Raw genomic sequence first — 27,281 nt, 5'->3', positions numbered from 1 at the left:
GCGTGACGTGAAGCCAGCGCAGAGTTCGAGCCGCCATCTTGGTATACCCAACCGGCAGAGAGCGTCATTGACTTCCATTCAAAATCATGATCAAAATTTACCCCCTTTACAGCGTATCAGTTACACAAGGTTAATTTTTAGGATATGTGTACCTTAATTATTTGTTAATTCTGGTGTTATTTGCAATGTTTATGTTTTAATCGGGCAGGATAATGGATTTATAAAAAACCGTTAAGGTGAGTGCGTCTGTTGCATTTGTTAATGACACGGGTATAAATAAAGTTTTTTTTCAGCGTTATTTCTCTAAATAAGTTTAGGTAACTTGTAAGTAACATAATTACAAAACTAGCAAATTATTGCATGCACATACGGTACAAAGCATGGTTATTTATTTAGATTTCAGAATGAGCACGTTTATTGTCATTAATACTAAATATGCTACGGTCTGTCTGCTGATCTGATACTGTAATAAAGATGAATGTATAATAACTGATTAAAACGCAAAATGTACAACTTTCAGTAAATAACTATTTACATGCTTTGAACGTTTGTGTTGTAATAATGTACAGGGTAACTTCACATATTAAAACGAAGACGAGTAAAGTGATGTTTTATCATTAAAATCTGATAACGTCCATTGATTTAATAGAACGTTTGGGTATACCAACATGGCGGCGCAGTGGCTTCACAAGTGTGACGTCATGCGCAATCCAGTCATTTATATAGATCAGTGGTTTGTAACCGGAATTTGTAGTTTAATTAAAGTCAGTTACTTAAACAACATAAACAGTGTCATGAGATGGTCAGTTATTGGAGGACTTTTTCTGTCACTCATAGGACACGCCCCCTGAGTTCCTGAGTCTGTCAGTGAAGCACTGAGGTCAAGGGAAGTGAGCATGGCCGCCTTGTTAAGAGGGAACTGGAGTTTCTATAAAAGGTGCTCTAGACATGTGGACATTATGATGGGTATGTTATTGCGTATGCGTACTGAATTTTCTTTAAACAGATTAAGGGGAACAAAGCGTCACAAATGTCATTGCAATCAGTTAATTTGAAATATTGTTTTTTGAGCATCCTATTGAAAATGTGTACAAGCTGTGCAACACAACTGGGATTTATTTACATTGTAATATGGATGTGCTTTACTTTGAGAAGTAACTTAGCAAAGTATGTACTGTAAACCGTAAAGTTCAGATTATTACCTTTCGCCTCATTTGGTCAATATATATTTGTAAACACTACAGAGTTTTTCCACGAGACATTAAAGGCGTTGTTACAGATATTTAGTTAGGAACCTATTGAACTGGATCACAAAGTTCTTCTTTAATTCGTATGTTTATTGTTCACTGTAAAAGATTTTTCTATAGTATTTTCCATATAAATGCAATGTTTTATGCAGATTAGAACTTTTCTTGCATGTGTATTTCTTAAACATATGAAGTGTTTTTTTCAGCATCCTGTAGATCAATGGCTTCTAAGACCCCAGTGGGTTTTATTGGACTGGGTAACATGGGTACACCCATGGCTAGGAACTTACTGAAGCATGGATACCCTGTCATTGCAACGGATGTCTTCCCAGAATCCTGTAAAGAACTCCAGGATTCGGGAGCACAGGTTTACTACTCTTTAATCAGTTGCTGTAGTTTCATGTTTTGCACTTTGTTTCTGTAACTAGATCACACACATTGCTAAATGTGAGTCTAATTGCCTTCGCTCTTCCACACAGATCCTGGGTTGCCCTGCTGAAGTGGCAGAAAAAGCAGACCGCATCATCACCATGCTGCCATCCAGCCCCAATGTCATAGAAGTTTACACGGGACCAAATGGGATACTTAAGTATGTTAAATTAAACAAAGTTTTTAATGCTGCCCTCCCGGAATCAATTGTTAAAGTTAGAAGACACTTAAAAATATGATATCCTGCAATATGGCAGGACTACTATGCTGTAATTTGGATAGAATATATTGTAAAAAGCATATGTCTGTCAGGGTCTTTTATAAGATTTGAGACCCATCCAAAATTAAAGAGTTTTTCCCAGAAAGAAGTTTAACTAGCAGTGTGATAAGTCTTGGTCTGGGCTTAATCTAGTAATCCTGGGTGACACACTGGCTCAGTGGGTAGCACTGAAGGTCCCCAGTTCGAGCCCCGGCTGGGTCAGGAAGTCTTTCTGTGTTCTCCCTGTGTAAGCGTAGGTTTACTCCGGGTACTCCGGTTTTGAACTACATTCCAAAAAAATGCAGGTTAGATAAATTAGACATGTCAAATTGCCCCTCCCTAAATCTAGTAATTTTGTAAAATCTTAAAGTCACCAAAAAAAAAACTTCAAGCATGGCAACGATGGATATGGCCAATATAAATGTAATGCCATTTTATACTTTTTGCATACATTTTCCTAACATTTACTCACAATATTTAATAGGGATGCACCGATGGTATATAACTTGTTTAGTGAAGGTTTTCCATTCATCAAAAGTTTTTAAAAGATGTTTCTGCACTTTCAATTTATGAATGTGTGATGTAATTACTTAAAATTTGAGGTTTGATTAAAAATATTGGGGTCGATTAACCCCAAAATATAAATATGTTGCCTATAAACACAAATACTGTACTATGCCTTTACCTTTTTATTGTTAGATGATATTGGGGCGATTTCTCGGACAGGGATCAGACTAGTCCTAAACTAAAATAAATGTAAGAGCTGTCCAAACTGAAAACAACTTGCATATCTTAAAATACATCAGTGCCCTTTGTTTTGCCTCAAAATGCACACAAGTAATGTTTTAAGTAAGGCATGTTTGTTAAAGCTAGTTATATTTACTAATTAAACTAAGGCCTAGGCCTGACTTAAGCTAATCCCTGTCCAGGAAAACCACCCCTATATGTAAAATGTGTAAAGACTGTTGTATACATCTTATTGCACAACAGGTTAGAGCTTTTTCTTGACTTCTTGTTTTATAAAAGTTTATGACACTTGCACGTTTTTCCCTCAAGTTAATATTTACAGATGAATAGTCGTAATTAGTGTAAGTGTAAATGCCTTTACTAGAAATATAAAAAGCTGAATTATGTTTATATGTGAAGACTAACTTGTTGGACAAAACGTGTAAGTGTCATAAACTTTTGTTAAGCACAGATCTTATTTTTTGAACCAGAATCCCACTATCTTCCTGCAGCACTCTATTGACAGTTACATTAATCTTTCTTCAGGAGAATAAAAAAGGGCACACTTCTCATCGACTCCAGCACCATAGACCCTGCAGTATCTAGGGAGATGGCTATTGCTGCTGAAAAGACTGGTGCGGTGTACATGGATGCTCCAGTGGCAGGAGGTATGAACAACCCACTGATACCATAGACATGATGTCGCACTCGGTTTGATTGACAGATCACATTATTTAGGTTTCTTGGAAGTGGTTGAGTGAAGATTTAATTACAGTGTGGTTACCTGTTTAATAATTAAACTCTGTTCTCTCTGTGTCATTCTCGCTTTATTGTGCTCGGTATATTCAAAGATAGTTTTAACATTGCTAAAAATGTTCTGGATCATTTTATTTACCCATGTGTAATGGGTGAAAGTAGTTCATTGGTGATATAGATGGTTTCATCGGATGCAAACGTGTTGTCGAGTTTACGCACCTAAATAAAATTATTTGGTTTGCTAAAGACGAGGGGTGATGACGAGAATGAATCACAACTGTGCAGAGAGGTTAGGATCTGTAGTTAGCATTGCATACATTAATTTTACACAGTAACATTAGCTCAGTGTAATAGTTGATAAGCGATAGATATGATATAAGGTAATTTACTTGTCATTTATTACCCTTGTTATCAGAAATAAACTTCTGTAAAAGGACTCTACTGTTATTGATTCTATGTGGAAGACTACCGGATGTTGTGTTTAGTCCACAAAAGCCATTTGTTTATGTTGTTGCTGCTGAAACTGTAGCAAAAGTTTTACCTACTCTTGATAACTTAGTGGCTTGTGTATACAGTCACATAACGCATTCACCTCCTATAGCAACTGAAGAATTACTATTAATGTATAAAACTTATCACAAATGCTTGTAAGTCCATGGGAGTAACTTGAACTGACTTTTAGTGCAGCCATTCCCAAACTGTGGTCCGCGGACCACTAGTGGTCCGTGGGGGTACTGCAGGTGGTCCGTGTAAAGGCAAAATAAAATATAAAAGAATATATTTTTTAAGAAAAAATATATTTTTTTAAGAATATGTTTTAAGAATCTGTTGTACTGATGTGAAGACCAGTTTTAGTGCTAGTAAGCCTATTTAGAAGTGCAGATAAATTCATGACTTTGTGTAGACATATTTTATTATGAGTATTATGAGGTGGTCCGCGAAAATTCTTGATTACAAATAGTGGTCTACACACACAAAAAGTTTGAAAACCCCTGTTTTAGTGTTAGGATACTATTTTATCCAATACACAAATTGACGTTGATAGGCCAACTGACAATGCTGAATGCTATTTGGAATGCCAAACCCTGTAATCTTTATTCTGTCATCAAATAGTTAAAACGTAGTGATGCACGATGTATCGACCGCCGATATGTATCTGCCGTTTTTAGATGAATTAGAAACCATCGGCATATCGGCAATAGCATGAGAAAGGCCGATACTGATCCTTCCCAAAACAAAATTTGTACAAATTATAGTTTGTCAGACCTGCAATGAAAAAAAGTAAATCATGTAGGTTATCATGTAAGAGATTACTCATTCATGGGAGCCATGCGGTTAGAGTAAGAGTATTTTGGGAGAATGTCTGTGGTCTGGGCTTTTTTCAAAATCTCAGAAAAAGACAAAAAAGCTCATATTTTATATTACTTTGTGCCTCTCGTACAGTCTTGTTCAAAATAATAGCAGTACAATGTGACTAACCAGAATAATCAAGGTTTTTAGTATATTTTTTTATTGCTACGTGGCAAACAAGTTACCAGTAGGTTCAGTAGATTCTCAGAAAACAAATGAGACCCAGCATTCATGATATGCACGCTCTTAAGGCTGTGCAATTGGACAAGTAGTTGAATTAGTTGAAAGGGGTGTGTTCAAAAAAATAGCAGTGTGGCATTCAATCACTGAGGTCATCAATTTTGTGAAGAAACAGGTGTGAATCAGGTGGCCCCTATTTAAGGATGAAGCCAACACTTGAACATGCATTTGAAAGCTGAGGAAAATGGGTCGTTCAAGACATTGTTCAGAAGAACAGCGTACTTTGATTAAAAAGTTGATTGGAGAGGGGAAAACCTATAAAGAGGTGCAAAAAATGATAGGCTGTTCAGCTAAAATGATCTCCAATGCCTTAAAATGGAGAGCAAAACCAGAGAGACGTGGAAGAAAACGGAAGACAACCATCAAAATGGATAGAAGAATAACCAGAATGGCAAAGGCTCAGCCAATGATCACCTCCAGGATGATCAAAGACAGTCTGGAGTTACCTGTAAGTACTGTGACAGTTAGAAAACGTCTGTGTGAAGCTAATCTATTTTCAAGAATCCCCCGCAAAGTCCCTCTGTTAAAAAAAAGGCATGTGCAGAAGAGGTTACAATTTGCCAAAGAACACATCAACTGGCCTAAAGAGAAATGGAGGAACATTTTGTGGACTGATGAGAGTAAAATTGTTCTTTTTGGTTCCAAGGGCCACAGGCAGTTTGTGAGACGACCCCCAAACTCTGAATTCAAGCCACAGTACACAGTGAAGACAGTGAAGCATGGAGGTGCAAGCATCATGATATGGGCATGTTTCTCCTACTATGGTGTTGGGCCTATTTATCGCATACCAGGGATCATGGATCAGTTTGCATATGTTAAAATACTTGAAGAGGTCATGTTGCCCTATGCTGAAGAGGACATGCCCTTGAAATGGTTGTTTCAACAAGACAATGACCCAAAACACACTAGTAAACGGGCAAAGTCTTGGTTCCAAACCAACAAAATTAATGTTATGGAGTGGCCAGCCCAATCTCCAGACCTTAATCCAATTGAGAACTTGTGGGGTGATATCAAAAATGCTGTTTCTGAAGCAAAACCAAGAAATGTGAATGAATTGTGGAATGTTGTTAAAGAATCATGGAGTGGAATAACAGCTGAGAGGTGCCACAAGTTGGTTGACTCCATGCCACACAGATGTCAAGCAGTTTTAAAAAACTGTGGTCATACAACTAAATATTAGTTTAGTGATTCACAGGATTGCTAAATCCCAGAAAAAAAAATGTTTGTACAAAATAGTTTTGAGTTTGTACAGTCAAAGGTAGACACTGCTATTTTTTTGAACACACCCCTTTCAACGAATTGCCCAATTGCACAGCCTTAAGAGCGTGCATATCATGAATGCTGGGTCTCATTTGTTTTCTGAGAATCTACTGAACCTACTGGTAACTTGTTTGCCACGTAGCAATAAAAAATATACTAAAAACCTTGATTATTCTGGTTAGTCACATTGTACTGCTATTATTTTGAACAAGACTGTATTATGTTGGTCAGTTGAATGTTAAATAGATCCAATCCATGTTCAGTAAAAATAATTTGATGCAAAAATAAACTAGCTAATAGAACAACTGTATAGTATTGTATACAAGTGTTTAAAATCAGTATCGGCCAATAGTTGTCTGTTTAAATCGGTATCGGGCCCAAAAAATCATACAGTGTAAGTGCATCCCTACTTAATTTGGTCCAATTTTTTGAGGATTTTTTTCCACATTTACAATCTAAGTGTAAAAGAGATGCTTTATATGTAGGTGTAGAATGGATCAACAGAAGAGTTTATCCAGAAAGAATATTGCTCTTATGTCATTCAAACATGTACACAAAAGTTTTAAAAAGTATTCATCAATTTGTTTCAGTGCAAATGCAATGAAAGGAGACTGCATTTGTCGATCTTTATAATGATCGCGAAAGCCCTAAAATGGCAGTTCATAGTACCTGTTCATTTTGTTTTAAGTCTTTTTAGAGTATACAGTTGCTATGTGTGATAGATAAATAAATGCAAAGTTAAGATGTTATTTACAGAAAATGTCAATGACAGTCAATTCTTTAATATAAATATTTTAAATAAATAATTTATTACATTTAATTCAATTTTGTCTATCGCTTAGATCATATACTGCAGCGCACAAGTCGTATTTTTTGGTACTTTAATAGTACTTTTAAGTCCCAGTCTTTATAATTACATGAAAAACGTGACCAGTACATTCTGTACAATGCTTATAATTGTGGTGCAGATTTGAGGAAAGAATTGCAGAATTTAATTTTCCTAAAGGAATCCTTAATGGGCCGTGTCGCCAAATTGTTTCTTATGAAGTAAATTGTTATGAAAAACCCCATGATTTTCAAGAAACACAAACACCCAGCTGTTATATTATGCAGTCTCTGTGAAGGCTCTGTGACAAGGCCTTTAATGGCCTGAGCCATAATGGAGGACAGCGCTGTCAGTAGCTTTCACTTTGATGGAGCCGTAATGTTGGCTTTCCCAGTGCCAGCGCCTTTCATGTAGATAAAAGGCCATAAAGAGCTGAGAAACTGCACATGCTTAAGCTGCACAACTCTTCCCCACTTCTTAAGCATTAAAGGTTTGCTGGATGTATGTTTACTGAGTGGCGTCTGTAGCACAGACACGGTTTTAAAGGGCCTGTGTGTGGACTAGGCTATAAAAAGGTGAATGTCTCCATGCCCTTGGACTAGACTGTGATCTAAACCTTCTAACCGTTATAGCAATTTCCTCAGATTATATCATTTTGAATGCATGTCGAGTGAGATTAGTATTAATATACGTTTGCCATTTGAGTTTTAACAGGAAACTGTAACAGTAACTGTCAAGTTGAGCCAAGTCAGATCAATTGTGTTACAAAACACATTAAAAATGACGTGACCCTGTCTGTAAAAACCAGGCTGAAGTCTCAAAATTTATTTTAACCTTTTCATTGCACTGATTTCAATTTTTTCAATTAGTCAATATTAAAGATATCAAGGTTATATTTTCATATTTAAAATGTTGTTTATATTATGTAGGATGATTTTTGTAGAAAACAGCAAATCTAAAAAAAAGGACTTTAGCTGGGCCTTCACAAGCAGGGTCACATATCATATACAAACATAGATATAAACAAAAATATTAAAATCAAATAAAACATTTTACGGAAATATGGTCATTGATAATTTATTCTCATTGATCCTGTATTTCCATGGAATACAAATAAAGAAATATTTTTTAAAAATTGACACTTTTCTTTTTCACTCAATGAAAGCAAACAAAAAAATAACAAAAATGTGACCCTGTCGATGAAATCCAGGCTAATAAAGCATCAAAGATTGAATTTAGTAATTGAATTTACATTGATGAATCTTTGACATGCCCTTACTTAGTCAATATTGGTTCACAAATCACCATAATTTTTTTTTTTTACTATTGTCAGACTTTTTCATTATGCTAGGTTTGAATATGTGCATATGTGAATTGGATTTCGTTTAACAATTCTATAAATTGTCTTGGCCCATAGTCTCTAAGGTGTGTTTATAAACAATTTTATGAGGCTTTACAGCTGTGTTGGCTGAACAAGCATCATGATATTCGAATATCTCCTTGTGTGTTCCACAGAATAAAGCAAATCATGTTTGGATCAACACAAGGGTGAGTAAATTTATTTAGGTGCACTTTTTCTTTATGACAGGATGCTTCAGTAGTGCAGGAATAACTCTATTTCATACCCTGAACAAGCACCTTTAAGGCCTTGTCAGGTCTATGGGGAGCATTTAATAGACCTTATTCTGAACACAGCACAGAATGACATTTTTAGCTGTCCAGAAGGTGGCACTCCAGCCATCATTACGCCATGGTATGTGTGATGGTCCATTCCCAGCAATCTCCCACCATCTGTCCTCTCATATATGGTCTCAGTTGTGGGAGACCAAATTTGCATGTGTGTGAAATCATGTTGTTGTTGATTTAATTTTCTTTTGATATAATTTTATACTCTCGGTTTGGTGTCTCTCTCTTGTGCGTCACTAAGGTTTGGCAAATAAGAATGTGTTTCTCAAATAATACACTCGTAAAGTGACAAAACGAACCCTCTCTGTCTCTCTCTCGCTCTCTCGTTCCCTCTCTTTGTCCTCTTTTGCGTAGATTTGTAATAAAGTCAAAGGCACAAACCTCACTGTCTGCCGTTGCAGAATTGGACTCACAACAAACCCCCGGCTAACGTCACGCGCTCTGAAACGTGGGCAGTGTGGCCGTTGCCTCGTCTAACAAGTCCTCTGCTAGTTAACAGTAATTACCCACATTCCTTGGTTTTTGCTGAGATTGCGGCCACACTGTCGCTCATTTTCACTGCGAACCTCACAGTGGGAAAACTTTGGTTCTTTGTGCTAGAGAGTGTTTGTGTCACAGTTTTGTGTGTGGTGGGACTGGGCTTGAATCTGGTTTTTTGCTTGTGTTTTGCCTGGCCACGTCGGTACGTTGCTCTCACGATGCAGAAACCTCAAGTCATGTGTGGTACTTACTAACGTACGTAAGTCATAATGTGTATTTGCGTAACACAGTCGCTGACTGTATTCGCGTGCGGCTGTCAACCTTCCCTTTAGTTTCATCTGGTTGCTTTTATTTTTCAGTCTTTACCTCGACTTAAATTTAGGCCCATCCTGAAAGTTGAGTATTACAGTACTGTATCGACTCTCAATAATGCAGTATTGATATTTTAAAAATAAAAATCATACAAGATTCATGCCATTTGTTTTGTTTGGAGTTTACATCTCCACCAGTAGATAGCACAGGTTTGCATATGGTGATGTGTTCTCAATGACAGCTTTCCTAAATTATATCCTGTTATATTCCTAAAAGACTGTCCTGTTTCAAAGTATCGCAATGAATCGCAACATATTGCATCGCAAACTTTTATCAGTGAAACGTATCATATCACGAAATACTTGCCAATAAACAGCCCTAGAAATTAGCCTTTTGTCTTTTCTCCTCGGCTTTACTGCCTCTGATAGACTGCATGGATTTGCTGTCTTGATGGGGTAGCCGTCATCTTGCCTTCACCCATCAGGTCCTTATCAGCACTATTAAAAAAGACTATGAGAATTTTTTAGTGTCATTTTAAGTTTCTTACAGGATCAATGATCTATTTGGAGAAGCTAGTAAGTAGGGTTGCATAACGATTAATCGCGATTAATCTATCGCAGAATAAAGCTTTTTGTTTATCTCATATATTTGTGTGAACTGTGAAATACTAATGATGTAAATACGCATTTATAATTTTAAGAAAAAATATATTTAATATAATTTAGATTAATTAATCACAGAGAATATTTTTTAATCGATTTTCATGACAACCCTAATTTATATTTTAAGTATTTATATTTATATAATATAAATTTTACTTCAATATACAAAAGTGTATACACATGTATACATTTCTTAAATATATGTACATGCATGTGTGTGTATTTATTTATACAAAGTTATTATAAACAGTATAAAAACCTTTATTCTGCAATAGATTAATCGCGATTAATCGTTATGCAACCCTACTCTTCAACTGGGCCTCAAAAATTCTTCTGGTATCTCTCTTTGCATTTGTGTTAAGTTTCAATAACCGTAAATTGTACAGTTAAACTTAACCCTAACCTGCTTCCGCTAACTGATCAAATTCTGTCCATGCTTTTGTTTGTTTGTGCATGTGTGTGAGTTTTCATTTTTCATATCTACAGTGTTAATGGAGTCCTTTAGACTGTCAACATTATTTATTCACTTATAATTGTTAATTTACTATCCTGAAGGGACAGCAGATGCTGTACACGATAGGTAATCTGGTTTTCCGATTGCCCAGAAACGAGATCATTAACGGAGAGGTGTTAAGCCAGATATATCCTAATGTAGATCAGCTTTTCCTGCGCTGTTTTGGGGCACCACCAGTGCACTCATTTATATCTCTGCCCTCTGTTGGCCAGAGCAGAAGGGGGAGGAAGAAACGGGCTGATAGATAGGTAAGTGACAGAAGAATTAGCATAACAAGATCCTCGCTGGGAAGGCCAGGGACTGGGAGACGTGTGTGTGTTTGCATGTGTGTGCAGGGGGTGGTCGGTGTCTGTCCTGAACTCCAGATGGAAATAGACCCATAGCAGCTGTCTAACCAAGCCCCTTACAGCAGTCTACGTGTGTTGTTTATATTGTCCAGTCTGATTGAGCTGAAAAAGAATATTCAGACTAAAGGTGAGAAGACATTTTAAGAACCTCTTTTAATGTCTATGGCATGTATATGATTGCCATACTATAAGCTGTCCATCATTTTCCAGTGTCATCTGGTATGCATTTATGCCCCCTGTTGAGAAGCTGTCACTCAAAATCCAAGCCAAATCCCATCTCCTGCATTAAACAGACACTTTATATGGCAGAAGTTTTTTTGTGTGTGTGTGTGTGTGTGTTCAAAAGATCAGTGTCGTTAAATAGCTTTTAAGTCCTCTTTTATTGATATTTTAAAATGCTGATGATGGCACGGTTAGAGGAACATTTGTATGTGTGAAGATCTACTAATCTGCACCCTTATGAGCCAATATACAGATGATCCCAGGCCCTGTGAAAACATTGATTCCAGATCATTCCTCACTTGTTCACACTTAAAGGGACACAGTGATTGGGTATCGCAGTGATTAAACTCCCGCTTATCGGAATGATGAAGATAATGAGCTAATCCAATAGCACATGGCTCTTACTGTTTGTGTAAGTCTCTCTCTCATGTGACCGTGCGAAGGCTTGCGATCTCGTGTTTTTGTGGTGGCTCGTAAAACCGTTTTGCCTCTGTGAACCTGTCAGAACACCACATTAGCACTGCTGGCATATGAACCGTTTTCTCGTGTGCTTTTTCTTTAAAAAATGATTACGTTTGTTTGGTGTTTTTAATTTGTTTGAGAAAATATCTGCTCTTGGTCGTAATTATAAGGTTTTGCCACATGAAGCTAGTAAATACTTTTTTGTTTCTGTTCTACTGTTAACCAACATCAGCGTTCCCACTGCATCAAAAGCCAAAATCGTTACTCCAACGTTCCGTGAGAAACGGACAAAATTGCATTATCAAAATTCGTTTTGACTAACAAGTTTAGGCGTCTTGAGGACTGTGTGCGTTTATTTGCTTGTATATCCAGTATGGACAAGTATAGGTTTGATTGTAAAATGAACGAATCGACATTCTCTGATAACGCCTTTAAAAAAAAGAGCATTTTATTGAGGTTTGCCTAATGTTTTCACAGCAGTGTTTCTGTTATTGGAAACACAATAAGAACGTTCTCTAGAGATCTCTTTAATGCCCTGCCAGCGCAGTCATTTACAGAGACAATCGCCTTTGAATCCCCATTGTCTCTTTCAGATCAATGCTGGTCTTTTTACAGTCACAAAGAAAAAGTTATCGATCAGCTCAGGAGGCTAACTGATAGATCGCAAAAAGGACAAGTGTTTGTGCGTGTGTCTGGTGGGGCGGGCTGGAAAAAGTGGCATGTATGGTCTTTATTACTGTCAGCAGTTATAGAAGCTTGTAGAAAGAAGACAGAAGGTTTCTTGGGGTTTTTGTTAACACACAATAAAGGCCCATAGACCTTTAAGCTCAACGAGGTGGTTTAGGCTCATATGAACATCTCATTCAACTGTGTGTGTGTTGTAGCTTGTATCCACAAATGTACTTTAATGTAACTGGGCCACTAATGAAATGTTTCAAGATTGCTTAAAGCGTTCAGTGGCTTATGTGAACATTTTAGACGTCGGAAAGAGTGCGTGGTACCTGACACCACAAGCAACTGCTTAGATCTCGCTCAGCTTTAATTTATGTTCATTTTTACGGATTCGCTTTCCATAGTGCTTTCTCGTTTAAATCTTTATAAAAAAAAGTTATATTTAATTAATATTTTAATTAATTAAAAATGTTATATTGAGGATGATGTGCTTGATACAAAACATATGTATGGATGTACTGTTCAAAAGTCTTAGGCCACCATGCCACAATTAGATTTGTTGTTTTTGCAATGTTATAGTGATCAATTATAATTATTTCTTAGTCTCTTTAATAGAATACATCCAGAAAATACAGGAAATGTGTATATAGTATTAAAAACTGTAAAAATGTAAACTGATTTGTCAAGTTTTAAGGGTAAACTCCCCTTCCACTTAAGCAATAGCAGGAAACTGCAGGATCTCTTAAACCTTAATAAAATTAAATCCTAATTTCTAATAAAAAAAAAATTGTGTTTTTACTTCATTCTGCTCAAAAACGCTCAAGATGTGTTTAGTCCCTAGAGAGGTCACACTAAACACAGACGATGCCTAAAGAAGACATTTAGTCCTGAAAAATTAATTTTTTGTACATATTTTTTCTGTATTTTCTGTTTGTATCTTAATAAAATGGATTGAAAAATAAATAGGGATGGCCATTAAAACTTTTAAAACAACAAGTCTGGTGGGGGTGGCCTAAGACTTTTGCACAGTACTGTATGTTCTCTTACACTGTTAATAAGTGGGTAACTTAAAAAAGTAAGTTACCTTGTTGTCTTAAAATTTTGAGCTAATTTAACTTAAAAATATTATTTGACACAACAATTTTTACATACATTTTAAATTAATTAACTTTTTTGAATTAACTTATATTTTTAAGTCAACCAGGTAACTAACTTTTTTAAGTTGAACCAACAAATCTTTTTTTTTTACAGTGCATGTACTGTAGCAGTCAATTTCATGTTGGAAACTAAAATATTACAGTTTATTTATATTATTATTAATTATCTAAATTGTAAGAAATTATGATTCTGCAATTTTTTAATCTAATGTTTGTGTATTTCCAACACAGTTTTTTTTTGTTATTTTTCTGTGTGCACATTTTGTTTGTACTAGTCCTGTCAGTTTAATGTGTTAATTTAGAAATATTGATAAATATTGAGTTTTATTTGTTAAAATATGATTAGATTAATGAATTGGCACATCATTGAATTGATTTGATTGACAGGTCTTACATGTCTGACTTGCATTTATATTATTAACTAGGCAGGCACGCACATGTTTACTCATTGTGTGTGTATGTGGCGTAAGGGAAATGACAGACACGCTGAGCTAATGAGAGAATTATTGATGACAGATAAGTACGGCAAAAATCAATACAGACCAAAGGGAAAGTCATAAAGTCTCTCTTTTCCTTTATTTCGCTTTACGTTTCGCTCTGTCTGTCTTGCATCAGCTCTTTTCCCTGTCTTTAATAATTAACTAAAGCATTATTAGCTTTTCAGTATGAACAGCCTATTCATTAGTGTCGACACAAACAAAACTATGCTTTTTAGATTATCGTATTCAATTGTGTGATGTCAAAATGGATGCATGTTTATATGCTGCTATTCATATGCAAGTTTGGGGATTTTAGTGCAGCAGATGAGGTTTTAGTGTTAAAAACAAATTTCAGGCCAATTTTACTGCTTTAATTGCATTATAATCGGGCAACTCCCCGGACACACATATCTATGTCAGCAGCCTTAAAAAGAACCCCTCCCATGTAAAACATGGCACGCTTTAACGTGATTGGCCATGCTTGGTCCTCTTTAAGGCGTGGCGCTTAATTGAACATGATAAAGTGTAAAGTTAATTACCTCTTAGAGCTGTCACTCATACCCCAGGGGGCGTGTTCACTTAGGGGGCGGAGTGTCGCTTCAGGCACAGCTGTCGTACGCAGTGTATGTGTTTGTATGGAGGAGGACAATGGGTTCTTGTCCTCAGAGAGCTGTGAAGGATGATTTGGACAATCGCCTTTTAAAGGCAAACACTCAAATGCTGTCCCTCTGGTGCCAGACAGCTTATTAATACCCTCCTCTCTTTTAAAACACACACATACACAGTTGACTAAAGCCTGACCTGCTTAACTTAAATTAGCAGCAGCATTATGTCATATAGCTAAGATCTACAGAAATTATTGCATAAAAGTGATAAGGATGACTTTATAATATTATAAGTAGTGTAGGGTGGATTTTTTGAACAAAGTTAAATGATTGGAAAAAAAACGCATACAAAAAATATATACTTTGGTTAAAGGTCGCGTTCTTTCTTTGTTTCTGAAGCTTTGATTGTGTTTACAGTGCGCAATATAACATGTGTTCATGTTTCACATGTAAAAAAGTGGTATTTTTCACACAATTTACTCATCTGTATAGCGCTGTTTTCACTGTCCTCAAAACGGGCTGATGTCTTCCTTGTTCTATGTAGTCCCTCCTTTAGAAATACGTTATAAGTTCTGATTGTGTAGTTTGTTTAGTGTGTTGTGATTCGATAGCAGCTTAGCTGGCGACTGATCTATTCCTGTGGGCGGAGTTTAGTCAAAAAACTATTCTAGTGACGTCATTAAAGCAGGAAGTAGAGGGCTGTAGTCCAAACTGGCTGTTCACTGTAGTCTTTAAAAGGCAAATTTTGTTACAGAAAATATAATCGCCTGGCATTGGAGCTTTATCATTTTACAAGTATTATTTATGCTACTATAGCAACATTACACACTAACTAGGATGTAAAAATGGGATCAGAAAGAATGTGAGCTTTAATTTCATTTTTTAAAAGTACTGTACCATAGTAAACAGTACCATGATACTATCATCATTACCATGGTATATATACTGTATGTATCAAAGCACATTATTGTATTACCATCTGGTACCTGATAATCATTAATATTGAGGAGATGTTTTAATAAGGCTGAGTTTTTTTGTCTAGGTGTTGGTGCTGCCAGTTTGGCTAAACTTACCTTCTTGGTGGGTGGAGTGGAGGTGGAGTTTAATGCTGCCAAGGAGCTCCTCACCTGTATGGGAGCAAATGTAGTGTACTGTGGCCAAGTGGGAACTGGACAGGTAAATACGCTGACGATCACAAATTTGAGTGGATCTCCAAGAAATGCTGAAGGGCTATGTTTTATGTTGTATTATGAACTTCACAGTTCTGTAATGCTTAAAGGAAAACACCACTGTTTTTCAATATTTAACTATGTTCTTACCTCAACCTAGACAAATTAATGCTTACCTATTTTTTTCAATGCTTGCAGTTACTCTTTGTACAGCCCATCATAAATGTGTTAGCATTTAGCCTAGCCCCATTCATTCCGTAGGATCCAAACAGGGATGTATTTAGAAGCCACCAAATACTTCCATGTTTTTGCCTATTTAAAGACTGTTACAGGAGTAGTTACACAAGTACTAAAAAGATTTTAAGGGCTGCAAACTAAGTGTTTTTCTGCCATACAATATAATTCTCATTTTTTATTTGCACAAAATAAAACATGGCGTTTTTTAGGGATCCATTCTTACTCGTGTAACTACTCATGTAACAGTCTTCAAATAGGGAAAACATGGAAGTGTTTGGTGGCTTCTAAATTCATCCCTGTTTGGATCCTAAGGAATGAATGGGGCAAGGCTAAATGCTAACGCATTCACAACTCGCTGTACAAAGTTTAAGTGCACGCATTGATAAAAATGCAGGGTTTCTCGCAGCATATTTCAGTTATGGCGGCCCGCCTAAGCTTGGAAACCCTACCGCCTTAAAAAAAAATTGCTGCACAAAAGGCCGCCAAGTTTATCTCCGAGAATAGCGCGTACGCGCATCACACCGCATGCGGGGACGCGCGCCACACGGCCGAAATGAGAAAGACGTGGTCCGGACTGTCACTGTCTGGAGGATAACTAGCCAGTTGATAAAACATCTTTGAGAATAGTGCCGACGTGCTTCACACTGCGAGCGTGCACGTGCACCACACGGCCGAAATGAGTTAAGACTTGCTCCGTCATGTCTGGAGGACAGCCAGTTGATAAAACGCGTGTCCGTGAGAACTGTAAGTGGACTTATGGTTTGGGTTTATTTAAGCCTGTTATTGTATAAGTCTAAGTTAGCTGGTGATTTTGTTGTTTGAGCAACCTGCTAGCTAGGTTTTTTACGTGCCTGTTGATTAGATATAATTGTTGAGCGCTCTTGCTCACTTTATTCATGTGCATTATTTACATGCTACAGTTACACTCCTTTAAGATAATGTAATAAATAGTGGGAAATAATCAGTTTTACCATTTTTGCGCCATCTATCATCGTTCGCCAGACGTTCTACAACATCTGCTTTAGTTTGTGTTTATTAACCCTTTAGTTTCACTTCATAACGCAGCTATTCCCATTAGAGGTATCTGTTAAAAACATTAAAGTTAATTAATAATCTAGTATGTGTTCATTTTTTGTCATAGTTTCTTCAAAATTAAATTTTATTTTAGTGTTTTAAAAATAAATATTTTATTTATTTATTTTATTAAAATATTTAAATTTTCATCATGACGCATACGCCCCGCCCCTTTGATTGGCACGCCCTAGGCCCTGACCACCCACCCAACACTACCACCTTGACTAACAAATTTTCTGCGGGAAACCCTGAAATGTATGTATTAATTTGTCTAAGTTGAGGTAAGAACATAAAAAAATATTGAAAAAACGGTGGTGTTTTCCTTTGAACAACTATTGTGCCTGAACTGATATTTAATTTTTCTTTCAGGCAACAAAAATCTGCAACAACATGCTATTGGCAATTGGCATGATTGGTACGGCAGAGACCATGAACCTTGGAATTAGGTAAAAGACATACTATGGGAAATTGTTGGCAAAAATTATTCAGTGTTATGTTTACTGTTTGTTTAAAATATTGATTAATGACAATAGGGTACAGATTTTTTTATGGTTTAAATTGCCATTCTTACCATTGTTATTGATTATAAAATGGGATATTATGGTGTAAATGGAAAGCATTTTCAAACTAATCTCATTGGCATGGGCACTACGGAGTACATGCTCCAACTGACCCTTGTTATTGAGAGAAACAGATTTTAAGTCTACGTTTCTCGAAGATCCTCTCTACATTTGATATGTATATTCATTTTTCCTCTGCAGCTGTGGAATCATAACACATAACATAACCTCTTCTCGGGAATATCAGGCCTGTGCATGCTCATATACATTTATACAGACTCATTTAGATGCCTTTGGTTCCAGGCTGCCATTAATCTCCCATACTGCATTGCAGCCAGTTATCTCATGCTGCAACCAGCATGTAAACAATGTAAAAAGAATGTGAGTTTGGCCTATTTGAGAATAGGAAGATAATTAATCTTTCACTACGGAAAATTATTGATACATTTTCTTATAACTTCACCCTTCAAGTAGAATCTCTTGTTCTTTTTGTTCTCTAATCTTCGTCACGCTGTCTATTTCTCTGTCTAATTTGTTGATCTCATAAGGAGCGCGGGGTATCTCCGGCCATGCGTGGTGTTTCGCTTGGAAAGGTGTCCCCAAAAGACAGTTATATCCTTTCTCTCTTGCGTGCTCTCTCCCGCTCCCTCTCTCGCTCCTCGCTCTCTCCATCTATCATCACTTATGCATGCATATGCTGCTGTCTACACTTTAAAACAGTAGCTACCAGCGAGAATGAGCTCTTTTTTTTAATGATGTGTTTTTTACATACATGGAGAATAGAGATTGAAAAGGCTTTGAAATTCCCAGTTCATCCACCAGTGCACACACACACAGCCTGTGTACAGATGTTTAAAAAGATAATTGACATTTGCTAATAAACCAGTTTGTTGCCTCCTAAAGACATTAATAAAATTGTGGGCCGTGTGTTTGCTTATAAGACTACTTGTTTACTACTTAATTCTGAGTGCACCAGGGTTTGATGAAGATAAAATGAGAACAAGAGGCATCGTTCATAAACATGCGTCGTTTGGAGGGGGTCTGTATTTTTAATGCTGTGATCAAACACAAAACGCCTGTAGTTTATTTCCTCTCCTTTTCTATTTCTTTTAATTCAATTAACTTACTAGTAGACTCTTACATCTGGTTTCCTTAAACACGCTGCCGTTGCATTAACCTGCTCACACTTTACAACTCAATTTTATCTGCAAGCATCCTTTGAAAGTGTCACGTTTCATTTTTGTGAATGTAACATGCAGATAATTCGGATAATGTACATAGGAGCCAAGCGTGTGTTATACAGAGTTGTTATTTAGCATTTTAACAGTCAAGACACCTCCTCTCCTCTTTCTCTCTCATTTCTTGTGCTGAGAGAGTGATTTGTGTTGTACCACAGAAGCCAGGTTGGAGTTGAGGCGGTAACCTTTTCAGTCACTGACCCAGAACGGGTTTGTGTGAGTGTTTCTGGAGGAGGGGAAGGGGACGATGTTGAACATATGTCACCGGTTGTCCCCAAGAGACAGAGAGACACAGACATAAAGAAGGAAAGTGAGTGAGAGAGAGACAACGCAGTAGATTGATACGGGGTCAGTCAGTAGGCTGTTTACAGACATTAAAACCCCCCAAAAACAACTGTCAATGTATCCCAACAGCTTGCACACACACACATAGTTGCACACACATCATAGTGATTACTATTTTCAAAGCAGTCTGTAAACACAGACAGTATGGGTTGGACAAAATTGTAGAAAGCGAAAAGAAATAGACGTTTTACGCACAGCTGTGTCCTTGACTCTTAATTATTGGAGAGACTTATAAAAGTCTGTGCATATGAAGGCGTGGCACGCCGAATGAGAGACAGGTGGAGTTACTGTATAACTGCCTTTAAATACTCATCATAGTTTAATAGACATTGCAAAAGCTACAAAGCTCACTTTACTGTCTCACCACCGCTGCTACTCCAGCGTGTGTGCACGCACACGCATGTGTGTCGGGTCGCTCTTGATGTGGCCATATTTATGTTCTTGTTAAAGCAGGAGACTGCAGCGCTTTGCCCAGTTACACATCATTCTTACATTTCCCTTTTCTCTTTGTCATCATTTTTTATTTGAAATGTTTTTTCCTCATCAACTGCCATCCAATGTTTTGTCTCTGTAAACAGTCTGATGTCTGTCCGGTTTTTGTTGTTGTGCTTTTATTAGTGGTGTCTTCGGAGACAAGCGCCACTACTTTTCACTACTCAGTCGTAGCCTAGTCGGGCTTGTAACCGAGAGTTGCCTGTTTTAAGTCTCTTGGCGGGCAGGTTGTGACTTGAGCAAGGCACCTTAACCCCAAATGCTCCCTGGGCGATGTAAGGATAGCTGCCCACTGCTCCTGGTGTGTGTGTGTGTGTGTGTGTGTGTGTTCAGTACTTGCAGTGCGTGTGTTCTCTACTCACTGGGATGGGTTAAATGCAGAGGTCACATTTCGAGTATGCGTTCCATGCTTGACAATCAAGTCACTTTATTGTGTGTATTTAAAGGGCATATATTATGTTCATTTTTACAAGATGTAATATAAGTCTCAGGTGTGTCCTGAATGTTTCTGTGAAGTTTCAGCTAAAAATACCCCACAGATAATTTGTTATAGCATGTCGTAAATGCACCTATTTTGGTGGGAGCAAAAACACACTGTTGTGTGTGTGTACCTTTAAATGCAAATGAGCCATTGCTCTTAGCTCCCTTAACAAAAGAGATGCTTTGGTTAAAATAGATCTGATTTCACAAAGAAGCACAAAAAAAAAATAGTAGACAGCATCCAACTCACCTAGGGCAGAAACTATGGTAATACAGGACTTTCAGTCAGCAGTTGTGGGCGGTGCTTTAGCAGTGTGATGTCACATTGCTAAGAGAATCAAAACAGCATGTCTAATGAGACTGCTTTGGTTTAATGGGGATAAAAAAAAGGGTTGGAAGGATTTTTTGACAGTAGGGTGGTTGTGTTCACAAACATTTATGTCCAAACACTTTGTAAACGTGGATTTTTGTATAATAGCCCTTTAAGGTTATTAAAAACACACAGACATTTTCCAAATATAATCATCCTACATAATGTAAAGAACATTCTGTTCAAATATAACCTTGATATCTTCAATCTTTAATAAGGCCTCAGTGAATATTAGTGTGAAATCAAACGAAAGTGCATCTGACTTGTTTTCTTTTTTAGCACTTTTATCAGGCTATTAGGTTTAGTAATTGAAATGCCTTCACAAATGTCACTTTAGTAATTTCATTGGTATTTAACAAAAGTACATAAAGTAAAAAAAGTCTTCAGTCACTCTTCACTTTCCTTCCTGAATAAAGGTAAAAGCCTCAAAAATTCGGTCAATATCCTAATATATTTGGTAAACCTCCTTTAACCGGGGAAAAAGTCTTGCACCGCCGTCATTCAGTTTTTCTCTGTGCACTTAAAGGACTTTGCTGAAAAATCATAATGTATTGTTCAATCATTTAATTAATCAACAAAGAGGTCTGAATGTCCCAAGGCCAGGATAAAGTATTTGATGAACGTATAATACGTGCTGAGAGCATTCGGTTGGAATGCTTGATTCTGATTGGCCAGTTGTGACATTTGCAGGTTTGTTATTCCCCGATAACAACCACTCAAAACTAATAACATACAGAAACCCGGATGCTGCTGCGAATCATTTTGACAGGTACACTGCAAAAAAATGCCTTTCTTACTTTTTTTGTCTTGTTTTCAGAACAAATATCTAAAAAATTTAAAATCAAGATGTTTTTTCTTGATGAGCAAGAAAATAAGTCTAGTTTTTAGACAAAATGTATCAAATTTGTTTAATTTGTGGATAAAACAAGCCAAAAAAATCTGCCAGTGGGGTAAGCTAATTTTTCTTGATTTTTTTTTTTTCTTGAATTAAGTGTTTAAGAAAAAAAGTTCAAGATTTTTTGCTTACCCCATTGGCAGATTTTTTTGCTTGTTTAATCCACAAATTTATTTACATTTTATATTTTTTGTCTAAAAAATAGACTTATTTTCTTAGGTTTTTTGCTCATCAAGAAAATGCATCTTGACTTGAGAATTTTTAGATATTTTTGCTTAAAACGAGACAAAAATACTAACTAAGAAAGTCATTTTTTGCAGTGTATAGTTTAATAATACACAAAAATGTATAATAACATATATGACTTATATACTAATGATTAAACCAATTGGTGTGTTTGTGACATTTGAAGAGCACTTAGTTTGCAGCACTTCGACCTTGGGTGCAGTAATATTGGCAGATGTTTGAGCCAGAGGGGGAGTAGTCAGGAGTGATGATGTTATTGTGCGCCGCGGTCGAAGTACTGCAAACTAAGTGCTCTTCCGCCATACAGTATAGTTCTCATTTTTTATCCGCTTAAAAATTGCAACGTTTTATTTTGTGTCACCATACGTACTCATGTAACTACTCATGTAACAGACTTTAAGTAGGGGAAACATGGAAGTTTTTAATGGCTAAATTCATCCCTGTTTGGATCCTAAGGAATGAATGGGGCTAGGCTAAATGCTAACACATTCACCACGTGCAAGTTTAATGGATGCATTGAAAAAAAATAGGTATGTATTAATTTGTCGAAGTTGAGGGAAGAACATAGTAAAATATTGAAAAACGGTGGTGTTTTCCTTTAAAATAAATGCATTATTATTACGTTATTATTAGTAGTAGTAGTACATATAATTACATGAGCCTGACATTCTTTAAAACGTGTATAAATAAAATCCCACAGACTTGCATTAAAAAAGGGATGTGAACCATAAAGAGAGCAGAACATCATAGAACCATAGGGTGTTACTCAATATAATATTTAAGTGCACTATCAACTGTGGACGAGTCAAAGCAGCGAGGGCCATTTCAGTCAGATCTGCTTTAAATGCAGCTCTGAAATCACCCGTTACTCTTACAGGGGTGAATTGGTGGGGGTGAGTTAATAAGACAGCTGCTTGTGTCGGAGTTTTATTACCCCTGCATTTGTGTGTGTGGGACAACAAGCGAGAGAGTGGAAAATGATGAACTACAGCTCTTGTTAAATATCAATACTGTATTATCCAAGCCCACTTTCCCACTAAAGGATGATGTGATTCTGGGCCTAAAGGTCAGCAGCCTGTGTGACCTCCGCCCTTTAACCTATCTCTGATTCTCGCTCAGACTGGGTTTAGATCCGAAACTGCTGGCGAAGATTCTGAACATGAGCTCGGGAAGATGTTGGTCTAGTGACACATACAACCCCGTCCCGGGTGTCATGGAAGGGGTGCCGTCTGCAAACAGCTACCAGGGAGGATTTCTCACTACGCTGATGGCTAAAGTAGGTAGACTTTGTCTTTTCTTTAAAAAAAATGTGTATTAATATTTAACAAATAATTATGCTGTCTGTGCACAGGACCTTGGTTTGGCACAAAGCACTTCTACCAATTGCCAGATCCCAATTCCTCTCGGGTCTTTGGCACATCAGATCTACCGCATCATGTGTGCTCGTGGCTACGCAAACAAAGACTTTTCTTCAGTCTTTCAGTTCTTACGGGAGGAGGGGCTACAGTAATACAGTGCTGTGTAATACAGATGTAAGACACTGTCTATGCAAAACAAACATGATCGGCAAGTTTAGTGTTGATATACATGTGTGTCTGTTTTGAAAGTGATGTTGACAATGAGTGTTTAGCTTTAGTTGCAAGTTCTTCACACGTTTGTATGACTGTTTTGCTGTTACTCAAATATATGCTCGCTAGTCTGCAATAGTTTACACTTAACACTAATTCTTTTCCATTTGATGGTAAGAGAAAAATCCTATATTGCTCACATAGACCGTGTGAGGGCTTTTGATTTTTTTATACTAAAATGGATATGTGGTCCTTATTCTCACCGTGAACAAACGCTGCTAGAAATGTTTAAGGATCTCTAAGACATACCTCAAACAGTACATCAGTTTACTTAAACTAATTCCAAACTGTGAATTTGTTTTACCAAAAGTAGTTCCCTCCATTTTCTGGAGTTTGCACGTCTTTACAATAAATGGACCTTTGTTTTATACGAAACAGTTTATATATTTATGTATTTTTGTATATTCTATAGTTTTCTTGTTTTTTCTTCCAACTGTAATTAAGTTTTCATCTAAACAAACAGTGTTAAACCACCCTTATGTGTCTGTACATAAGTACACTAGTAATGGTGCTGTATCGGAAACTGACAATAATTGTTCAGCATCTCTCTTTATTAAGGTCCTCTTGAGACTCATACTAAGAGAGATAGATGCCAATACTCATGTTGTGCCCTCTAAATATATATATATATTTTTGGCAATTATTTCCACAATAAAGATAAAGTTAAACTCCTAATTGAGTCTTTCCATTGATGGATGAACTGATTTTGCGCCTAAAGGTCAGCAGCTGACCTCTGTTTATTGACTTTTGATAGTGTACTGTATGTAGCTCAGATTCCTTGCTTTAGGAGATGCTCGGGTCTGGATGTTTGATTGCATCACAGTATTGACAATTGCATGAAAGGTTCCTTATAATATTTGTTATGCCATTTACTTTCTTGTGTTCCTGATGGGCGATTCTTGTGAAATTAGACTTATGAGGTGTAATAAAACATTTTGATAAAAAATGTAAAGTAAGAGCATCAAAATAAGAAGCATACAATTACAAACATCTCTTCACATACTATTTTGCACATGATTTCAAACAAAATCATACAAACCAATTTTGTTGTTTTTTTCCACATTTAAGGGGAACATTTTTATTACCGCAACATGTCTGGATTTGGGTTATTTAACATGGAAATATTTATAATTAAAAAATGTAAAAAATAAAAAGCTTCAGTGCATGTTATACTATAAACATTTACAGTAAAGAAACATGTAGTATTTGGTGATCATTGGTAAATGTAGAGACAATAATAAGGAATATAAATGTGTCCAAGAAAAATGTTCTCATTCTTCTGTTCTCTGTTCTCATTCTCCGCAACAATTTTCAATCATCAAGGAACTAACATTTAAAAAGGAACTAACATTTAAAAAAAAAATTGTTGGAAGGGACATAATTGACTGTGACACTCAAGATGGCTACCCGGTAAGCAGTTCTTATTTTTTCTCTCCAGATAAAAGTGGAAATTTTGTTTGTCATAGTACCTAGACAACTTTTTAGTTCTCTTTACCGAAAACATGAGTTTGTAAATGCATATATTTAATGTAATATCATGTTGCGGTAATGATAATTTTTGATAATGATAATCTAAAAAATTTAAATCTATAGGAAATATTTTTTAAATCCTCTAAAAATAATGGTTATTGGATAGTTCAGACCTTAATCTTATATGTGCAAAAATAAAATTGGCTTCAAAGGCTTGTAAAAAAAAAATCTGATGCTGGACACTTTCTAAATCTGGATTTTGTAAGAATCACCCTGATGTATTTCAATATTGCGGGGTTTTTTGCCATTTAAATATTGTGAATTGCCATATTTTAAACATGTTTAAGAGGGTTTCATTGGGGGCAAGTTAGGGGTACTGAATATCAATATCAATATTCTAATATAAACAATCATTCTCACAAAAATAGCTCATAAGAGCTCTGTATAATTATTGTTTTACTCAGATTAAAGGATAAGTGATGTCAGGCTAAAGGTGTGCTACATAATGACATTATCTTGAAATTCATATTAACCGAGTAAGACTGAAGATTGAAATGTAAAATCACTGAATAAAATCAAAATTGTTCTTAAAGGAACAGTATGTAAGAAATGTATATCAATTAATCATAAAATGGCCCTGATATGTCACTAGACATTAAGAAATCATTTTCATTTCAAATACTTATATCACTGACAACAGTGTTCTGGCCAGGATATTGTCATTTAAAAAGTGGAGTTGCAGCCCTCAACTGATGTTTATGTTGTCATTTTGTGTATTGGCCACCAGTTGTGTGATTGCAGTACCAGTTTTAGCCACAAGTTTTGTGGTTGCAATACCAGTTTTGGCCACAATCCTACATACTGTTCCTTTAATCTCTTAATTAGATTCTGAGATTTTTGACTTCACAGGCAGGGTCACATTTAATATTTGGCTACCTATGTGAATGTCCTCCTTCCATCCGCCTGTGTGCCAGTGTTGGTCCTTCAGTCTCTGCGGTCTGTCTGATTTTTCCATTGTTTTGCCCAGACACTGAACCCTACAAACACACACATTCGTACTGCACAAATGATGATGCCTTATTTCCATCATCACAATCAGAAACCCCAAAAACACATCATCCGTGGGCTCTCTCTTTAAGTGTTCTTGGTTATTAGTTTTGTGTGTTTTTGTTATTCCGGCAGTTCTGTTTGTGTCTGTAGACAGCCTCAGACAGGCAAGCCCAGTCTGAACTAACGCATAAGTTGTTAAAAGTGCTCTTATCCTCAACTTTTAATTGTAGGTCTTAATTTTATGACCAGCGCTCGTGATGTGCAGTTATGTGGCTGTAGTTTCAGACGGTCCTACGCACAATAAGTGCACTAATTGTTTAACTGAGACTGTCGGCTGTTAAGTGGAAACCTAAAGAGTGAATCTGGTTAAGAGTGTTTAACGGAAAATGCAGGCGGTGGGGCTATAATAGATGGTGATAGGGGATGATTTTAGCAATGCGAAAGGTCATACAGTAGATTGAAATCAGGGGTGAGTGTTTTTTAATGTATTGATTGTAGGGAATATAGTTAGTTATAGAGACCAAGTTGTAATATATAAATATATTTACATTATGGCTTTGGGAAAGGGGGATATTATACTGTATTTTAGAGCATTGCGTTAGTGAATTGTATCAATTGCATATCAGTATTTTCAAAACAAATAGTTAACTCAATGTTGTGAATTTTCTTGGAAGTAATTACTTTAAAGATGATGTATATTGAAATAAACACTTATGTTACTTTATTAATATTACATTTAACTATTTGTCTTGAAAATACAGTATTAAAAAACTATTTGTATTCACTTTATGAACAGTTTTTAATATTATGGTTGTATAACGCTTGTGTAAGTAGTGGTAGCCATACAGACATGCCAGGGAATCGGTGTCATAGCTGCCCAGACGATGTGCTGTCCAGTCTGACCTTGGTAAAATGCTACATTTGAGCGTCAGCCATGTTGAGGGTGATTCATATTTGGGTTTTAATTTGTCCTTGTTTACAAGGGGAATGCTGGGTGCTGTGGTTTTCTCATTAACAGGACATGAAAGGCGCTGTAAATCGAATAGCGGTGAAAGCGGCCCGCACTGACGTCTGTGCGCTCAAACACACATGGACAAACTGTTGAGACGGGCATGGTCTCCCATCCACTTTAGAGGTCATAACTATCTTAAGCATCTCAACCTCACCAAGTCAATCAAAATGTTGTCCTGTCATTTTTAAAATGGACATTAAAAAAGTTCTGTTGATGCGTAGTTTATACATGTTTTGGTAAAAACTTATATTCCTCTTTGTTCTTGGTTTTGCATCCTTTCAAAAAGATTTAAAAAGCAATGCAATAAGAGTTTTTGTATCTGAA

The 27,281-nt window shown here is 36.5% G+C and overlaps 1 protein-coding gene across 1 annotated transcript; it reads left to right on the top strand.

The window, feature by feature from the left end:
- The first annotated feature begins 847 nt into the window (after positions 1-847).
- Positions 848-24,721, top strand: hibadha (3-hydroxyisobutyrate dehydrogenase a). The gene is made up of 8 exons (XM_065289505.2): positions 848-966; positions 1,454-1,614; positions 1,727-1,836; positions 3,208-3,329; positions 15,734-15,867; positions 17,541-17,617; positions 22,917-23,073; positions 23,149-24,721. The coding sequence occupies exons 1-8, from the start codon at positions 897-899 to the stop codon at positions 23,305-23,307; spliced, it is 990 nt and encodes a 329-aa protein (XP_065145577.1). The 5' UTR covers positions 848-896; the 3' UTR covers positions 23,308-24,721.
- Positions 24,722-27,281: the final 2,560 nt, after the last annotated feature.

Source organism: Paramisgurnus dabryanus, chromosome 19, assembly GCF_030506205.2.
Source record: "Paramisgurnus dabryanus chromosome 19, PD_genome_1.1, whole genome shotgun sequence".
Lineage (NCBI taxonomy): Eukaryota > Metazoa > Chordata > Actinopteri > Cypriniformes > Cobitidae > Paramisgurnus > Paramisgurnus dabryanus.
Note: the sequence above shows the minus strand (reverse complement) of the source record. Positions and strands in the feature narration are given on the sequence as shown.

What these genes read in the sequence shown, in the direction of transcription:
- hibadha (XM_065289505.2), top strand. Translation starts at nt 897, where the DNA reads ATGGCCGCCTTGTTAAGAGGGAACTGGAGTTTCTATAAAAGGTGCTCT. An exon ending in GGACCAAATGGGATACTTAA is followed by an intron (nt 1,837 to 3,207) that starts GTATGTTAAATT and finishes ATCTTTCTTCAG; the next exon opens with GAGAATAAAAAAGGGCACAC. An exon ending in GCCAAGTGGGAACTGGACAG is followed by an intron (nt 15,868 to 17,540) that starts GTAAATACGCTG and finishes TTTTTCTTTCAG; the next exon opens with GCAACAAAAATCTGCAACAA.